Source organism: Ornithorhynchus anatinus, chromosome 16, assembly GCF_004115215.2.
Source record: "Ornithorhynchus anatinus isolate Pmale09 chromosome 16, mOrnAna1.pri.v4, whole genome shotgun sequence".
Classification (NCBI taxonomy): domain Eukaryota; kingdom Metazoa; phylum Chordata; class Mammalia; order Monotremata; family Ornithorhynchidae; genus Ornithorhynchus; species Ornithorhynchus anatinus.
The window spans coordinates 19,145,912-19,164,240 of record NC_041743.1 but is presented as its reverse complement, the minus strand read 5'-3'; the positions used below and the strand labels follow the sequence as shown (position 1 = coordinate 19,164,240).

Below are 18,329 nucleotides of genomic sequence, written 5' to 3'. Positions count from 1 at the left end.
ACCCAGTTATCTCCTAACTTAGGGATGGCATTCTCCCAAAACCCGCGTTCTGGAAAACCCACGGTGTAGCGCTAAGCCCTGCCAGTTTTCCCGGGTGCACGTGGGCCCGAAGCATAGTCCTTATTTTGGGACGTGTCTACCAACTGCGTTGTGTTATACCCTCCCGGCATAAGGTACGGTGACCGCGTGCAGTAAGCGCTCAGTAAAACACCTCTGGAAATACGGTTTTCGCCCAAACGTGGTGTGAAAAAACCTGCTCTGACAGAACCGAGTGGGCAAAAGGTCAGCAGTGGGATTATGGGGGAGCAGAGTTTGAGGGTCCTACCCAACAGAGTCAGCCATTAGATCAGAGGTCCTGTGAACGGACTCATTTCTGACGTTTTCGGCTAGGGGTGTGCGTCCTCGCTGGGAATCCGTCCTCAAGCACGCTGCTCCTGGTTTTCTGGGTACCCGGGTCTCCGTCGTGGATCTCGGTGGTAAAGTCTGCATTGTCTTCCTTGATCTCCCCAGGGGAAAAGCCCCACCGATGTCACCTGTGTCCGTTTGCGTCAGCCTACGAACGTCATCTGGAGGCCCACATGCGCTCGCATACCGGCGAGAAACCGTACAAGTGTGAATTGTGCTCCTTTCGCTGCAGCGACAGAAGTAACCTCTCTCACCATCGTAGGCGCAAGCATAAAATGGTCCCGATAAAGGGGACCAGGTCGTCGTTGAGCAGCAAGAAGATGTGGGGGGTGTTACAGAAGAAGACCGGCAATCTAGCCTATAGCAGGAGAGCGTTAATTAACCTGAGCCCTCCCTCCATGGTGGTTCAGAAACCGGACTACCTTAACGACTTCACCCACGAGATCCCGAACATTCAGACGGACACTTACGAGAGCATGGCCAAAACCGCCCCGCCCGGCGGCCTGCCGAGGGACCCCCAGGAGCTCATGGTGGATAACCCTTTAAACCAGCTGTCCACTCTCGCGGGGCAGTTATCCAGCTTGCCGCCCGAGACCCAGAACCCGGCGTCGCCCGACGTCGGGCCGTGCCCCGACGAGAAGCCTTTCATGATTCAGCAGCCGGCGGCCCCGGCGGCGGTTTCCGCCGGCTCGACGGGTATCCCCCGGAGCTCCTCTCCCACCAGCCCGGAGCCCCGGCCCGCCCACGGGCAGCGGAACTACAGCCCCGTGGCCGGGCCCAGCAGCGAGCGCAGCGCCCACACGAGCACCCCGAGTATAAGCAACAGCCAGCCGAGCACCCCGGCCCCGACCCTGCCGGCTCAGGATCCTCAGCTTCTGCACCACTGCCAGCACTGTGACATGTATTTTGCAGACAACATCCTCTATACGATTCACATGGGGTGCCACGGGTTTGAGAATCCGTTTCAGTGTAATATCTGCGGCTGTAAGTGTAAAAACAAGTACGATTTTGCGTGTCACTTTGCAAGAGGGCAGCATAACCAACACTGATCGGCAGACGGACCCGCCGTGCTCTCCCTGGCGGCCTCTCGTCGTTTCCGTTTTCATCCCCCACCCCCCGTGAAGTGTCTGCTGATCTTTCAGATTCGGGTGTGCTCTTCCCGAGGCCAGCGTGGGACGGGAGGCAGGCTTTCCCTCACGCGTCCGACGGTCGGTCCGGTCGAAAGAGTCCCGCGCTAAGTAAGGGTCGACGGAGCGAAAGTGAGTTGGGAGCGCAGATTTACGGGTCCCGGGAGCCCAGCGGTGTCCACTCTCTGCATTTCGAGCCCGTGAAAACCTGGCAATTGGAAACGCAACCCCCTGTATCCGGATCCCTAGATCCATTCCGCCCCTCGGTTCTAAGAAAGACTTCCTTTCCCCCTCTCCTCTGTTTTCCCCCGTGTAAACGTATTCCAAGCCGACAGCCAGTTGAAGTGGGAGCGTTCGGCACCCACGGGAGTTCTTAACTCTGAATTTTTTTTTTAACTCGTGTGGTTTCAACAGTTCAAATATTGGTTTAGTTTCACTGACAGAGCAAAGAATATAAAGACTATATTTTTGTATGAGGCAAAATGCAAGCTCGTCACGTTAAAAACCAAAAGGCTTTACCAACTAGGACTTAATAGATCTTTTAGCATTTGAAAATATTTTCAGAACAGTTCGCTCCATTGCCGGGAACGAGAGAAGATAGGATTTAATGTTTAAAATACCTATTCCTTCATTTCTAGCTTTAGTCAAAGACAGAGTGGTGGTATATTTCCAACCCATTTTGAATGTGATACACCAGTTTACATCGACTACTGTTAATTTAATGGCCCTTAAGATGAAACCGTTAGCCGTGTCACAGAGGTAACGTCCCTGAAAAATAAAAAAAAAATCTTTCCTTCATCATGCACTTTCTCATTTATATAACTTATTTTCATTCTGATGCTGCAAGGAAGAGTGATTGTATTAACCCTATTGTGACGAGAGGAGCATAGTCTTAAACTAGACGACAGTACTAAGAAACGTGTTCCCCTACTACTAATTTCACACCAGGAGAGATAGCTTATATAGCGCCGAGATGATTACTCACGGTTATCTTGATTGTCTTCCAAATAGAAAGTTTTGGAGTTGGGCTTCTGTCTTTTCCATCTGCTCGTCCATCAGTCATTTCTGAGAAGAGAACCCAAAGGATGGTTGGAGGAGGAACAGACTATTTGCTTTTTGAGTGAGTGGAAGGCCGCTGACATCTGGATCTCAGATTCTCATTAAAAAAAAAAATCTAGTTAACTGCCGCTGATTCCTTTGAGATTTACATCGTTGTGTTCCTCTGGACTTAGGCCAATAGCCTCTCCCAGTTTCAGCAACAGGTGGCAAGAACGATGTTGAGTTTAACGATATTTTCTAAGTCTGGAAGAGGAGGAGATGTGTGACAAGTTTCAGCACTGTCTAGATGCCCGCAGTCGATATTAGTTCGTAGGGATTCTGGATTACTTCACCTAATATTTTTCCCAGTCGTTTCAGGGAAGCAGTTTTGGAAAAACATGCACGAATAGAACAAAAATATCGGGAAAGCCCCTCTGAGGAAGGACTCCCGAGTCGGGCCTTTTTTTGTGTTTCTCATGTTGTGAGAAGAGGGTTTGAATATAAGGCCATGAGTGCCGTGCTATCCCACAGTGGGAAGATTCTGTTTGAAGAATACGGAATTTGACAAGCAAAATGGCCTGGTCAAAAAAAAAAGAAGGGCAGTGGCATTCAACTTGGGATGTTTCCATACAGTGTCTGTAATCCAGGTTCAGTTTTAAGAACGGTAGCGAGGAAAGGTTTCACACTGACCAAGATTCCCTCGAACTTTGGAATTTTAAAACCTGACGGTAAATATTTGTCAGGAAAATACTCGTATCTTAAAGTCGATGGAATTTTTTTCTTCAGATTTCTGACCCACTGGGAAATCATTAGGGGGTGTCTCCTTTGGGGCGCAGTATTAGATGAGTGAATTAAGTTAGCTCACTTCCCAGAGTATTGCTTTTGTCAGAGAGCGCTTTTAGCAACTCCGATGGTTTCTTTCCCTCGAGAGATCTAGAGGTCGAAGGTTGAAAACCTGAGATTTTTGCTTGAAAAGCTTTGCTTCTGCTCCCTCCCTTAGTCCCACTGTTACTCGGGGCCGGAATCCGAAAAGGCCGGCCTTTAGCTCAACGGAACACCACCCGTGTAAGTCACCTCAAGAGACCCTGTTTGCAGATTATCTGTTCTGAATGCCGCAACCCGCGGACACACGGCCATACATTCGCCCACGAAAGCACTCACACGTTATAGTTCTTCTCCCGATTTCCATTTGGCACCGATGCAGTGGCGGGGCTGGATGGAGGCCAGCAACTCAGCCTCCACGTTGTTTTCCGGGGGTGGAAGGGAACGACACCCGGGCCGATCTGACGTCCGGGTGGATCGGGCTTTCACCTACGTGCAGGAAGAGGAGTCGGGAAGTCCTGGGGAGAGGAGGAGGAGGTTGGGAGGATTCCTGGGGTGCTGCCTGCTCGCCCCTCTGCCCCCTCACCTCTCCACATCCCCGCAGGGCAGAAAGCGTGGGGGGCACAAGGAGGGAAGGCTCGGGGGTGGTGGGGACCGAACGCGCACCTGGAAATGTGCAATAGCGGAGATGTACGGAAAATGGGGCCGGGCGGATCCTCGTCGGCGTTAGAAATTTGTCACAGGACTGTGAACACGGCAGAGATCAGATTTCTCTGGAGCTTGGGAAGAGTGTAAAAAGTCAAAAGGTTCTTGGTGCGGGTGCTTGCCGAAATAAGAGTTTACCGATCTAAGAGGAGAGCAGTGTTCATCTTTCAGTGCATTTCTCTGTGTACTCATCCTTACTTTGGGGGGAGAGGAATCGGGCCCCCAAAAGTTAAAAAAAAAAAGAACTAGGCTAAATTTTAATTTTAAAAGATTACAAATACGCTTCCGCAAAACAGCGTATTAGTTGGAACTAAACGGCGGCAAATGAATTTTCTTCTTCTGATCACTCGGGTTAGATTTTTTTAAAACTGTGTTTAAAATTTGAAAACCTCAAAAGAAAGCCCGTTTTCTCATAATTTTATACTAAAGAGTGTATACTACTATCTGCTATAACTTAAAGAGCACAATAGGTAGTGTAAAATTCCCTGCTTAAGAGCTGGATGGATTCAGCTCATTTAGAAGTGCACCGGAGGGGTACCGAAGTCATCTGCATTAGTAGTTGGAAAACATTTGTTTTAGCATAGAAAACTTCAGTTTTATTTCAACGTGTCCACAGCGTGACTTTGAAAGACCTATATTTGGAAAAGACATCGACTCCGATACTTGAGTATCTGATAGACATTGCCCCCGTTTTATTTTTAATCAAATATTTTATAGATAACAATTTTTGGGAATGTTGTACATGCACTATTTATAGTACTTTACTGTTAACGGGCAGATTTTAATGTTCTGAAACGAAATTTATTTTTGTTCAGTGAACATTCTAACAGTTTAGATTTTAAAAATTGGTAGATAACTTATCTCTGCTTATATTTTTTTTAAACTGTGAAGAAACTAACAGAATACTTTTATTTCAGATTTTGCAAATGCAGCGTCTAGGTACAGCTTCTTGAAATTCAAGTAAAAAAAAAATAAAATGACAAATGGGGGGGCGGGGGGAAGGGTGGTGAAAAATCCCATAGGATGTTTTCCAGATGCTGTTTCGTAGCAGAAATCGATGTCGCCGTACCACTGCAGAACGTGTCTGACAAAGGGAACGTGACCAACGGGAGACTTCGTCAGACGAGCCTCCCGTCAAGGCGGCGTCTCCGGCGAAAGCGTCGCCGAGCCGAAGCGCTGTCGCGGAAAGACTCGTTCCCCGCCGAGGAACCGATCGCCGAGTCGAGTGTCTCTGCCTCTGGTATTTGCTTTGCTAATATGTATTTTGATGTAAAGAGCGTATTTTATATGCGGATGAAATTGGAGGTGCAGTTGCAAAACAGATTATATTGTGTAGTGACGCTGTTTTCAGAAAACAGTTCAATGCTGAAATAACTCTATCTAGTGTAGTTGACTGTGAAGCTTTGCTTTTGTAAAATATTAATAAAATAACATTTTCTAATGTCTCTTTCTATTTGGAAAATTGGACCGAGGACAAGGACTAATAGAGAGGGCTGCACACTTTGCGTTCAAGAAAATTACTAAGTAATAAAAGCAACCCAACAGCTTCGAGAAAGCAGGGGCTTAGCCCTGAGGGGCTGGTCCTGCCCGTGGCAGAAGAATGAGAGGGAAAACCAGGGACAAATTAAAATCAACCCACCGCTGCCCATTTCCTCTCCCACACTGTTTTTCATCTTCTTTTCCTTCCATCTCCCCCTAACGGAGCCACTTCAGGCAGACGAGGTTCTAAACAGGCGAGCCGTAGCGGGGAGGCCTGCGATAAACGAACGGTGTCGAAGCTCGGGACGACGAGCTTCTGCTTTATTTTTTAGGATTTCCCACTTGCTCACAGCCCGCCGCGGGAGGAGCAGAGCGGATCGATTCCTCTCGGGCCGAAGGGCCCGCACGGATTTGCGCTTTGAACCTAACGCGGGCCACCGGCAGAAGTCTCTCAGTCGTTGCTCTCTAACCGGTTCGCGAAAGCTCAGCCTAAATTCAGAAAGCAAGCTTACCCACAACCTGGCAATCCAAAGGAGGTTTAATGCTCACTCAGAAGTTTCTGTACAATGTCGTCTCTCTCACGTTGAAATAAAGAAATGACACCGGTAACGTCCACACTCCGCTGAAAGCATGGATTCTTTTGACCGTTTCCTTGCCGGAGATCTTCCAAAAAGTCTGTTTTAAGCTTATTGAGTTCTTCCGCCAGCCTCTTCATTTGACATGGCAGCACTTCTCTATCTGAAGGAAAAATAATTTTCTGTGTGGGAGAGACCAATTAAAGACCATCCATCGGCGGTACGTATTGCTGAGAAGCAGCGGGGCGTAGTGACTAGAGCACGGCCTTGGGAGGCAGAAGGTTGTGGGTTCTAATCCTGGCTCTGCCACTTGTCGGCTGTGCCACCTCGGGCGAGCCACTTAACCTCGTAATAATAACGTTGGTATTTGTTAAGCGCTTACTATGTGCCGAGCCCTGTTCTAAGCGCTGGGGGAGATAACGGGGTCATCAGGTTGTCCCCCGTGAGGCTCACCGTCTTCATCCCCATTTTCCAGCTGAGGTGACTGAGGCCCAGAGAAGTTAAGTGGCTTGCCCAAAGTCACACAGCTGACAGGTGGCAGAATGGAGATCCGAACCCACGACCTCTGACTCCCAAGCCCCTGCTCTTTCCGCTGAGCCACGCTGCTTCACCTTAAAATGAGAGGGCGAGCCCCACGTGGGACAACCCGATTTCCTCGTATCTACCTCGGCGCTTAGAAGAGTGCTTGGCAGAGTGCTAAGTGCTTAGATATCATTATTATTGAGCATATACCGTGTGCAGAGCTAAGCCCTTGGGAGAGCGCGACGCACCGACCCCCCTAAATTTAAAAAAAGCTCGACTGTGACGGCTAATCTCATATAGGCCAGCGAGGAGTAGAATGCGTTGGGCAGACAGGAACGACCGCGCTATCGTCGACCGCGGAGCAGGAACCACCCGAGCAAGACGACGGCAGGGGAGACGACCTCGCGGTTCGTTCTCGTCACCGGCTCTGGGTGGAAGGGAGATCCGTGACCGGGGGGAGCCGGGGCAAGGGACCGGAGCAGGGAAGCGCTTGGAGGGCAAGCTCGGGCGGGGTCGTGTTTCCAGGCCGGGAGATTCATCGGGGATGAGCGTCTGTCGGCCACCGGTTAGGCGGCGTGCCCAGTCAAGCGATGTTAGTTATTTAGCACTTACTGCGCGCAAAGCACGGGACTAGGCGCTGGGGAGAGTACAGTACAACAGAGTCGGTGTCTGCTGTGTGACCTCGGGCAGGTCACTTCACCGTGCCTCAGTTACCTCATCTGTAAAATGGGGAGTGAGACTATGAGCCCCACATGGGACGGGTCATGACAAATTTGATTTGTTCGTATTCAGTCGTCTTTACTGAGCGCTTACTGTGTGCAGAGCCCTGTACTGAGCACTTGGAATGTACACTTAGGCAACAGATAGAGACAATCCCTGCCCAACGGGCTCACGGTCCACCCCGGCGCTCCCTCGGTTTCCCCCACTCCCTCTCCCTTCTGCGTCACCCTTGCCCAAGGATTTGCACCCTTTATTCGCCTTCATCTTCAGCCTCCCAGCACTTCGCGACGTAGCCATCAATTATTTTAACGTCTGTCTCCCTCTCTAGGCTATAATCTCCTTCTGGGGAGGGGACGTGTCTACCAGTTCTGTTAGATTATCCTCCCGAACTCCCCAAACACTTAGCGGGAGTTCACGGCGAGGGCTCAATAGACGTGACCGACGTCGACTCGGTGCCCTCCCTATTCTGACCTGCTGCCGTTAGATTTCCGGTAACCTTCACCGGCTCTGGGGGCCTCTGTATCCCTCTTCGAAATCGGGGATCCACTTTAGACATCGGACAGACGGGAAGAGCCTATGCGAGAAACGGGCTGCAGTCGACGGGCGGTATTTATCGAACGCTCACTGTGCGCGGAGCACCGTACCGATAAACCACCTGGGAGAGTAGTAGAGTGGGTGAACGTGGTCACTGCCCTCAAGGAGCACACAGCCTACTGCGGGGAGACAGATATTAAATTATAGTCTGGGGAAGCATCACGGTGTACGTGTACGTACGGCGGGGGAAGACTGCTTAAACGATACACACCCAAGTGAATAAATGCGATTCAAGAGGGGGAGCGAATAGGGTGAGAAAATGGGTTAATCGGGGAAGGCCCCTTGGGTTTTGAGGATGGGGAGGGTGGTGGTCTGTCAAATGTGACTACGTGGGGGAGGGAACCGGGCAAGGGGACGGCAGCCAGACGGACGAGATGGAGCTACCACGAGTAGGTTCATCGTAAGCCGTACAAGGTAGGGAGGGGAGAGCCCATCGAACGCCTCGAAGCTGGCGGTGAGGAGTTTCCGTCTGACGTGCAGCTGGGCGGGAGAACCACTGGAGACTTTTGAGGAGGAAGGGGAGGATAGAGTTGTATGCACACAGTAAGCGGTCGGTTAATACCATCGATCGATTCATGTTTCTCCTTTTTTTGTTGAGCGCTTACTGTGTGCCAAGCACTGTTCTAAGCGCCGGGGTAGATATAAGGTGATCAGGTTGTCCCACATAGGGCTCACAGTCTTCATCCCCCATTTTACAGATGAGGTAACTGAGGCCCAGAGAAGTGAAGTGACTTGCCCAAGGTCACACGGCTGACACGTGGCGGAGCCGGGATTAGAACCCATGACCTCTGATTTCCCAAGCCCGGGCTCTTGCCACTGAGCCACGCCGCTTCTCTCCCGCTATAACCTTGCCCTGTCTTTTGCTCAGCAACATTACTTCGGCTGTCACACCCACCGCCCCCCACCAACCGCTCCAGACCTTTACCTCCCCCCTTGAGATCCCGGCCCGCCTCCCTGACCGACATCCCCGCCGCCCCACTCTCGGGGAGCTCTCCGTCGGCCCTCTCCCGCCTTTTCATCCAGCTTTGTCTCCTACTACGCCTCAGCTCACTCGTCTTTTGGGCCTGTTGCTCACATTATTATGATTATTTATTTATTTATATTTGGTAAGTACTTACTTTGTGCCAGGCACTCTACTAAGCGCTGTACTATTCGCCCCCCCCCCCCCCCCAGCCAGGCCCGGAATGCCCCTTCATGTCCAACGGGCCACTGCCCTCCGCATCTTCCAAGCACCTGTGCAATCACATCTCCCAGAGGCCTTCCCCCATGGATTTCTAATCTTCCCACCTTCCGTCACTCCCACGTCGTCGCTTCTGGGCCGTCTAACCACCTAAGGGTTCACCAGCCCGGTTATGCCTGTGAACGGACCTTATTATTTCCTCCCAGCTGTGACGTATTTTCCTTTCCGCCTCCCCTGCTGGTTCGTTAGCGCCTTGAGGGCAGAGATCACGGCTAGCGATTCTACCGGTCTCTCCCGAATACGTAATACAGTGCCCTGCTCGGAACAGGGGCACAATAAGTACTAACGACCGATCGTCGACCACCGTGTCCGCCCATATTTTCGGTTGCCCTGGCAGAGGGGATAATGAGCTCCGGGGTCTACCGGTCTGACCCACTGTGACATCTCTTCCCTGCACATACGACTCTTCCCGATTATTTCCTACACCTCCCGTGCCCCTCGAAGAAGCATGAGATGACCCTGGATCCCTACTCTCCTCGGTTGCAATGAAGGGTCGGCCCCCTCAGAGTCAAACGTGGAGAGTTGAATACCGTGCGACTTTCTGGGGGGGGGCCTTCCGCGGACCGTTCGTTTGGAAAGATGAGGAATAATTCCGAGTTTCAGGTTGATTTTTTTAAGCGATACGATGGATTTCAGGAAATATCTGAACCCTATGCCTGGCAGGTCATTTTCCACTTGCCATCTGGAGTACAACTAAACATATCTTAGTATATATCACTACGTTAGGACCAGATGGTTTTAGATTTCTGTGTTAAAAAAAAAATTGAATTTTTTCATTCTGGGTAAGAAATTAAGAAGAGTATAAAGGCAGCTTGGCCTAGTGGAAAGACGACGGGCCTGGGAGGAGTCAGGCAGCCCAAACCATATTCCCCCATTATTCGATCTATAAAACGGAATAAGATCCCTGTTCTCACTCCCTCTAGGCCTGTGAGCCCCAGATGGTCCCATGCGACAGACTTGATCTGATTTCCCCTGCGTTTTGCCCAGTTCTTTGGCATATAGTAGACACTTAATAAATACCATCATTATTGCTACTATTGGCTTTTAGCTTCACGTTAGCTTTCATATGTTTACTAGAAGCAACTGGGCAGTCAGCTTCAATACTTCACGGCTGCGGAAAACCCCTTCGACACGACGCATCACTTAAACGCTGAAGAGCACACAGTGTACCTTTAGCAGTCTTCATGGTCTGGGAGATAATTCCTCTGAATGTCTTATCGGCTTGATGAAGAACATTAGTTGAACAAATAATTCGATCAGTTTCCTGTGCAACAGAAACATTACAGCATTGTCTACCCACACGCAAAATAACAAGATTTGTTTAAAAATAAAAGGTCGACTAACGTAATTTTCTCATACCGGTAGTCACTTGGTTTGAGAAAGTACCAAATCATTCGCATCCCCCTCGTTCTTTTATAATAACACGGGCGTTGAATTACTGCAAAACCCATGTTGGAGAAAACTCGTACTATAGGATATTTACTTATTCCATCAGAACAGCTTGCTGGGTTGAAACAGGCTCAAGCCATCAGATGCACAGTCCCTAGTTCTCTATCAGTCTTCCAGGCATAATACACATAATAATAATAATGTTGGTATTTGCTAAGCGCTTACTATGTGCAGAGCACTGTTCTAAGCACTGGGGTGGAGACAGGGTAATCAGGTTGTCCCACGAGAGGCTCACGGTTAATCACCGTTTTCCAGATGAGGGAACTGAGGCCCAGAGAAGTGAAGTGACGCCCACAGTCACACGGCTGCCAAGTGGCAGAGCTGGGATTCCAACCTATGACCTCTGACTCCCAAGCCCAGGCTCCTTCCACTGAGCCACGCTGCTGCTTCTCTTCCCACACAGTGGGCAAGCACATGGCCTGGTGGAAAGAGCAGGGGCCCGGGATTCCGAAGACCTGGGTTCTAATCACGGCTCCACCGTTCGCCTGCTGTGTGACCTCGGGCAAGTCACGTCACTTCTCTGTGCCTCAGATCCCTCATCTGTTAAATGGGCATTCAAATCCAGTTCGCCCTCCCACTCAGATTGGAGTCCCGACCACATCGCCTCGTATCTACCCCAGCTCTCGGAACGACGCTCACGCGAAGGAAAGAGAAGTTTTACCTTTTGCTCTGAGTTGTCTTCAAAATACTTTACTGGGTTTTCCAAAGCTGTAAGCAATAGATGAGTCACCTCTGGGCTGTAAAGGGATTTAAGACCAAATTAATGCATGCTAAATACTTTTAAAAGTGCCATCTGAAGTGTTATATTCGGAGAGGTAGAGATGGATAAGCACAACTTCAAAGCCTCCCAACTGAATGGATCTGATGATAATCAGGCCTGCTCCCCTCCCGCTTTAAAACCCAAATGCTAAGAATTGTCTTGTCTTATACCGGACCGAAAGGGCCGCCATAAACACGTCCGCCGCTGCCCAGCACGGGTGAGTTTTGACTTGTAGCAGGTCGTCTTCCACTCGCTCGAGATGGGACGGACAGGCCTCTGCTGACTCTCCCTCCCGTAGTCGAGACCGGTAGAGGACTAGAAACTCTCCAGGTCCGACCCCGAGAGGGCTGCTGAAAATCACCGCCGGCTCGCTATTTTCCCTGGCCTCCCTTCCGGACTTGGAAGCCCATTTCCTCTCTCACCCTATCACCCATTCACCCTGGTCTGATCCCCAGGCTCCCGAGGAGAGGCGGCCGGCTGGTCCGCTCCCTGACCGCTCTTTGTACTACTTCTATCACTGGCGGAAGATGTCCTCGAGCCAAGTTCGCAGCCACCTCCGGTCCGTAGCTCGGTTGCGTGACGGGAATTTGACATTAATGCAGAGGAAAACTACGGAACGACAGGATCGGAGGCGACACGTGAAAGAGAAAGTACGCCACGCACAACAGGTCAGCCTTGGATTTACAACCAAATGCTAGGCACGATACATCCTAGAGCTACAAACGCAGGGAGTGGTGGGCGGTACGGGACGCAGATACGGCGAATGACGATGTGTTAAGTGTGAAATCGGAAACGAATCAATGTGCTACCCATTACACGTAGCCTCAGGAAGAGAATGAAGAAAGACAAAAATCAAAGTCACGGCCAACATCCGTTAACGAAAGCCTCGACCGCAGAACGTACTTGTCTTCGGGGTTGCTTTCAAAGCTCGTGATGGTGAGGCTGTTGCGTTCCCACACGTTTTTCTCCGGGTTTGGTATCTCTAACTTTTTCGTCATCAGAAAGAGGGTCTCGTCAGGTAACGGCCTACTTCTCTGGCGATTCCTCTGCAGACAAGACTCAAGCGGGCAATCTAAAAATAACTGGCAAAAGCCTAACGCGTCTAAAAAGAAAAGAGGAGAAAGCCCGGCTTCAGAAAACACTGGCTCGAAATCCTAAACCTCCTGGGGTCAAATAAACGTCGAGAATCCACAAACCGTCCGGGTCGCAGTAGCCGACGAGAGTCCACGCAGTCATTTAATTTTTTGAAATAACTCTTCAATTGATTTGAAATCAACTGGCCCAGAACCCACTCCCCGGGGGGCTGAAGACATAGGTGCCCGCTCTGCGGGACCAACGGGCGACTGAGTGCTTCTCTCTCCCGGTTTGGGGCAGACCCCCGCCCGCTCGCCGCAGAAGTCCCTCGAGCCGGCACGCGCCCCTAAACGCCGTGGGGGTTTCCGAGCGGGGCCGGAGAGTTCCCGAATCGGGTATTTCTGCTCCGCTAGGTCCTCCCGGCCCACATGCGGATCAAACACTAGCAGGGAGTGGACCCGACACACGCCTTCTTACATTTCCGAGCGAGCCGGTACACTTCGTAGCGCATGCTTCGGTAGTAAAAGTTGTCATCCAACACCACCCAGAAGGGCCCGGATTCAGCCGTCTTTCCGCCGTCAGCCGGGGCCCCGGCCTCTCCGGGAGCCCCGAGGCCTTGAGCCCGCAGGCAGGCCACGAAGCGGCCCCACGTGGGGTCGGTCCCCAGGCCCGGGCCGGAGGGCTGCCGACGCCGTCCGCCGGCGAGGGCCGCCACCAGGAGCTCCAGGTAGGAGAGCAGCTCGTGCCGGTGCCGCTTCCAGGGTGACTGCCAAGAGGAAGAAGGTCGGGACGGAAGGGGGAAGGCGCGGCCGCCGGCCGCCCGGCCCCGCCGGCATGGGGCCGACTTCCGACGGGGCGGCGGGGTCTGTCGGTCGGGAGCGGGTTCGGGTGGGCTGAAACGAGCACCGGCGGCGGGGCCCCGGAGGCTGGGGCAGGCCGGGCCCGGAGGGGAAATCGGCTTTCCCAACCCACTTTTAACCTCCCAGTCAGCACTCCCATCACCCTCCCTGTTCCAGTCGCCCGCAACCTTGGGCTCATCCTTGGCTCCTCTCTGTCTTTTAACAGGCCCACTTTCTTTCCGTTGCCAAATGGGGCCGGCTCTTCCCCCACGCCGTGCCCCGGACGCCCCTCCTCTCTCTCCCCGCCGGGGGCCGTGCCCCGGTTCAGGCTCTCGTCCCGACTGGACTTTTCCACCGGCTTTTTCTCCTCTGGTCTTGCTGACCCCAGCGGTCCTCCTCTGCCATCTATACTACACACTGCTTCCCCGGAGCAGCTTCCAAAAACTTCTCTCCGCTCCTCCAAACCCTCCACACGGTAGAGGTTCCCTTCGGTATCGAGCAGAACCTCCGACTACCGATTTGAAAGCTCGCCATCATCTCCTTCCATCTTATCTCTCCGCCAACCCCCTTCCCGCCCCCGGCCCGCATCCTCCACCCAACCCAAGCTAATCCTTTCACTCTGCACTGCTCTCGATTCTCCTGCCCTTCGGTGACGTCTCGTCTCCTGCCCGGAACTCCCTCTCCCATCGAAACGGACAGATCCCTCCCCGAATCTCACCGCCGCCAGGAAGCGTTCATTAAATCAATAATATTTATTAACGCACAAGCAGCGGCACGGCCTTGTGGCTAGAGCATGGGACTGAGAGCCAGGAGGACCTGGGTTCTGATCCCGGTTCCTCCACCTGTCTGCTGTGTGACCAGAGGAAGTCACCTAACTTCTCTGTGCCTCAGTTTTCTCATCTGTAATAATGGGGATTCACCCCGGGAGACACGGGCTGCGTCCAAACTGATTAGCTCCCGTGTTCAGCACGGTGCCCGGCAAATGGTAAGCACTTAAAAAAACCACAGGAAAAACTCACTCTCTGCAGAGCGCTACTGAGCCCTTGGGCGAGTACCACAGAAAACCCTACCTTGAAGTTGCTTACGTTTGAATGGAGAAGCCAGGAAGGCAGAAATTAGTTACAAGGCTCTTGACCAACTCTCATTTCACGTATCAGAAACACGACTTTAATAGGCCCAGAGGAGTTGGAGGGCAGGACGTGAAAATAACCGTGGAGTTCTCCAGTTTGAGGAGTTTGGGCAGGAATGGGAGATTGTCACATTTGCCTCTTGTTCTAGGATTTTGCAAGGATGCTCACGGCCGGCCTAGATGATACACACCGCGGAGAAAGGTTGTGGAAATAATAATAATAATAATAGTAATGTTGGTATTTGTTAAGCGCTTACTATGTAAGCTTACTATGCTTACTATGTGCAGAACACTGTTCTAAGCGCTAGGGTAAATACAGGGTAATCAGGTTGTCCCACGTGAGGTTCACAGTCTTAATCCCCATTTTCCAGATGAGGGAACTGAGGCACAGAGAAGTTAAGTGATTTACCCACAGTCACACAGCTGACAAATGGCAGAGCTGGGATTCGAACCCGGGACCTCTGACTCCCAAGCCCAAGCCAAGCCCAAGCCCATGCTCATTCCACTGAGCCACGCTGCTTAGCAATGATAAAAAGAGCAGTCTTTGTTAAATGCTTACTACGTGCTAAACACTAGCTCGTTACGGACCGGGAACTTGTCTACAAATTCTGTCGTACTGCACGCTCCCGAGTGCAGCGCTCTGCACATAGTGAGCGCTCAATAAATACCACTGATGGATAAATACTGGGGTGGACACCATCCAATCAGATCAAAGTCCCTGTCTCACGTGGTTCGCGGTCTATACCACAGAAGGCTTCGAAGCCAACGGTACCGATCGAAGTAGCGTGGTCTCGTGGAAAGAGCAGGGCCTCAGAGTTGGGACTTGGGTTCTAATCCCAGTTCCACCACTTCCCTACGGTGTGGCCGTGGGCACTTAACTTCGCTGTGTCTCAATTCCCTTAACTGGAAAATGGGGCTTCCCTGGTCTCCCTCCTCCTTAGACTGTGAGCCCTACGTGGGACCTGATCATCTTGTTTCTCTGCCAGCGCTCAGTACAGAGCTTGACCTATAGAAAGCGCTTAACAGATACCCCATTATTGTTATTTCCCCAACTAACATCCACCACCCCAAGTGGTAAGAATGGTAAGCCCCTGAAAGCTGGGTCCACCAGCACCTGCGTAATAATAATAATAATAATAATAATAATGTTGGTATTTGTTAAGCGCTGACTGTGTGCAGAGCACTGTTCTAAGCGCTGGGGTAGATACAGGGTAATCAGATTGTCCCACGTGAGGCTCACGGTCTTCATCCCCCTTTTCCAGATGAGGTCACTGAGGCACAGAGAAGTGAAGTGACTTGCCCACAGTCACGAAGCTGCCAAGTGGCGGAGCGGGGACTCGAATCCATGACCTCGGACTCCCAAGGCTCCACTGAGCCACGCTGCTTCCAATATGCGCTCTGCCTGGCACGGGGCAGACGCTCACTAAGTCACATCCGGTAGCCGTCAAACTATAAACGAAGGCCTTGAGGGCAGGAATCGTGTCTACTTACAGAGGGAACTCTCCCAAACGCTTCGACCTGTGCCGTGCGAAGGGTGAGTCCTTCATCGGCGCTAATTCCTGAGCTCTGGCTGAGTGAACAGCCCAGACTGTAAGCTCGTTGTGGGCAGAGACTGTGTCTGATTATCGCTGTCCTCTCCCAGGCCCTTAGCACAACCTCTGCACAGAGCGGGCACTCGATAAATACGATCTCCGTACTCCCCCGGCACCAGAGTACAGAGCTCGGCTCCGCACGGGGCAGACGGGGCAGACGCTCGGCGAGTGATATTCGTGATACTCTAACCTCCTCGAGGGCGGGAATCAGGCCTACTTACGCCAAGGCGTAGGGGGTAGAGCGAGGGCCTGGAAGTCGGAAGGTCACGGGTTCTAATCCCGGCTCCACCACCTGTCTGCTGTGTGACCGTGGGCGAGTCACTTGACTTCTCTGGGCCTCAGTGACCTCATCTGGAAAATGGGGATGGAGACCGGGAGCCCCACGTGGGACGAGGGACGGTGTCCAACCCCATTTGCTTGTATCCTACAGTCTAATAATAATAGTAATAATTGCGTTGGTATTTGTTAAGCGCTCACTATGTGCAGAGCACTGTTCTAAGCGCTGGGGGAGATAGGGGGTGATCAGTTTGTCCCACGTGAGGCTCGCAGTCATGTCACCTGTGTGACTGTGGGCAAGTCACTTCACTTCTCTGGGCCTCAGTTACCTCATCTGGAAAATGGGGATGAAGACTGTGAGCCTCACGTGGGACAACCTGATTACCCTGTATCTTCCCCAGCGCTTAGAACAGTGCTTGGCACATAGTAAGCGCTTAACAAATACCAACATTATTATTATTATTATTAATCCCCATGTTACAGATGAGGGAACTGCGACCCAGAGAAGTGAAGTGACTTGCCCACAGTCACACAGCTGACAAGTGGCAGAGCCGGGAATCGAACCCACGGCCTCTGCCTCCCAAGCCCGGGCTCTTTCCACTGAGCCACGGTTATCCACCCCAGCGCTTAGCACAGAGTAAGCGCTTAATAAATGGCGTATTAATAAAATGATAGAAAGGCCCGCGGGGGGGGGGCCGGGGGGAGGGAGAGAGTGCGCACGCGCAGCTGGCGCCCCGCCCCCTCCCCCGCCCGCACTCACCGATGAGTGCGCGGCTCCTCCCTGGAGGAAGTCTTCGGGGATGACGTCATCGTACGTGATGACGACGCAGCCCCAGCCCCGCCCCCGGCGCAGCCCATCCCGGAGGGCTCGCGCTAAGGTGGACTTGCCGGCAGCCGGCAGGCCGCAGAGGACGCAGAGGCCCAGCGGCGGCGGCTGCTCGTGGCCCTCCGCCGCGGCCGCCGCGCCTCCGCCCTCCATAGTCCCGCGGAAGGACACCGGCGCCGAGGCGCCCCCTCCGCCGCCGAGGGGGAGCGCGGGCTCCGCTCCGCCCCTCGCGCATGCGCGCCGACGCTTGATGGACAAGCGGCTCTGCCAATCGGCGAGGGTCGCGGGGCCGCGGCCCCGCCCCCTGCCCGCCCACCGTGGGCGGAGCCTCGCGCCTGGCGGGGCGCGCCTGCGCTCGGCCGCATCATTTCTTCTTCTTCCTCGCTTTCCTTCTTTTTTCCTTTTTTCTTCTTTCTTCTTCTTCCCGGAATCTTTCTTGGGGGGGCGGGCTGTGCTTTCTGCTCCGTGGAGAAGCAGCGGGGCTCAGCGGAACGAGCCCGGGCTGGGGAGTCGGAGGTCCTGGGTTCGAATGTCGCCTCCGCCACTTAGCGGCTGGGTGACTGTGGCTGAGTCACTTCTCGGGGCCTCAGTTCCCTCATCTGTCAAATGGGGATGAAGACTGGGAGCCTCACGTGGGACAACCTGATGACCCTGGATCTCCCCCGGCGCCTAGAACAGTGCTCGGCACAGAGGAAGCGCTTAACAAGTACCAACATTATTATTATTAGAGAGAAGCATCGTGGCTCGGTGGAAGGAGGCCGGGCTTGGGAGTCCGAGGTCATGGGTTCGAATGCCGGCCCTGCCACCTGTCAGCTGTGTGACTGTGGGCAAGTCACTTCACTTCTCTGGGCCTCAGTGACCTCATCTGGAAAATGGGGTTGAAGACTGAGCCTCACGAGGGACAACCTGATGACCCTGTATCTCCCCCAGCGCTTAGAACAGTGCTCTGCACATGGTAAGCGCTTAAATACCAACATAACGCCTGCGGCCAGCAGGGCCGTGGGGGGAACACCCACCCGCAGTCACTCAGTCAGTCGTATTTCTTGATAATAAGAATAATGATGGTATTTTTTAAACCTTACTACGTGCTAAGCACTGGGATAATAGTGATGGCGTTTCTTAAGCACTTACTGTTCGAAGCGCTGGGGTACTACTAC

General features: G+C 52.5%; 2 protein-coding genes across 6 annotated transcripts in view; one reads left to right on the top strand and one right to left on the bottom strand.

Annotated features, from left to right (window-relative positions):
• IKZF5 (IKAROS family zinc finger 5) overlaps window positions 1-5,538 on the top strand; it is a 37,755-nt gene extending 32,217 nt beyond the window's left edge. For 2 of the 4 annotated variants that reach the window (XM_007666045.3, XM_039914386.1), the window contains one exon: window positions 511-5,538. In XM_007666045.3, the coding sequence (XP_007664235.1) occupies window positions 511-1,454 (944 nt within the window). In that variant the 3' untranslated portion in view covers window positions 1,455-5,538. The remainder of the gene's footprint in view (window positions 1-510) is intronic. The other 2 variants (XR_005660926.1, XR_485891.3) reach the window with 2 other exon arrangements.
• Window positions 5,539-6,096: 558 nt separating this feature from the next.
• PSTK (phosphoseryl-tRNA kinase) lies at window positions 6,097-17,396 on the bottom strand. 2 transcript variants are annotated; one of them, XM_029081521.2, is made up of 6 exons: window positions 17,107-17,390; window positions 12,988-13,276; window positions 12,340-12,538; window positions 11,338-11,413; window positions 10,398-10,491; window positions 6,097-6,314 (listed from the first exon to the last, which is right to left on the bottom strand). In XM_029081521.2, the coding sequence occupies exons 1-6, from the start codon at window positions 17,323-17,325 to the stop codon at window positions 6,115-6,117; spliced, it is 1,077 nt and encodes a 358-aa protein (XP_028937354.1). In that variant the 5' UTR covers window positions 17,326-17,390; the 3' UTR covers window positions 6,097-6,114. The 2 variants fall into 2 exon arrangements, with proteins under 2 accessions (XP_028937354.1, XP_028937355.1); XM_029081522.2 differs by having other exon boundaries at window positions 6,250-6,333; window positions 17,107-17,396.
• Window positions 17,397-18,329: the final 933 nt, after the last annotated feature.

What these genes read in the sequence shown, in the direction of transcription:
- PSTK (XM_029081521.2), bottom strand. Translation starts at nt 17,325, where the DNA reads ATGGAGGGCGGAGGCGCGGCGGCCGCGGCGGAGGGCCACGAGCAGCCG. An exon ending in AAGACAACTCAGAGCAAAAG is followed by an intron (nt 10,492 to 11,337) that starts GTAAAACTTCTC and finishes TCTGTTGCACAG; the next exon opens with GAAACTGATCGAATTATTTG. An exon ending in GACCATGAAGACTGCTAAAG is followed by an intron (nt 6,315 to 10,397) that starts GTACACTGTGTG and finishes TTTTTCCTTCAG; the next exon opens with ATAGAGAAGTGCTGCCATGT.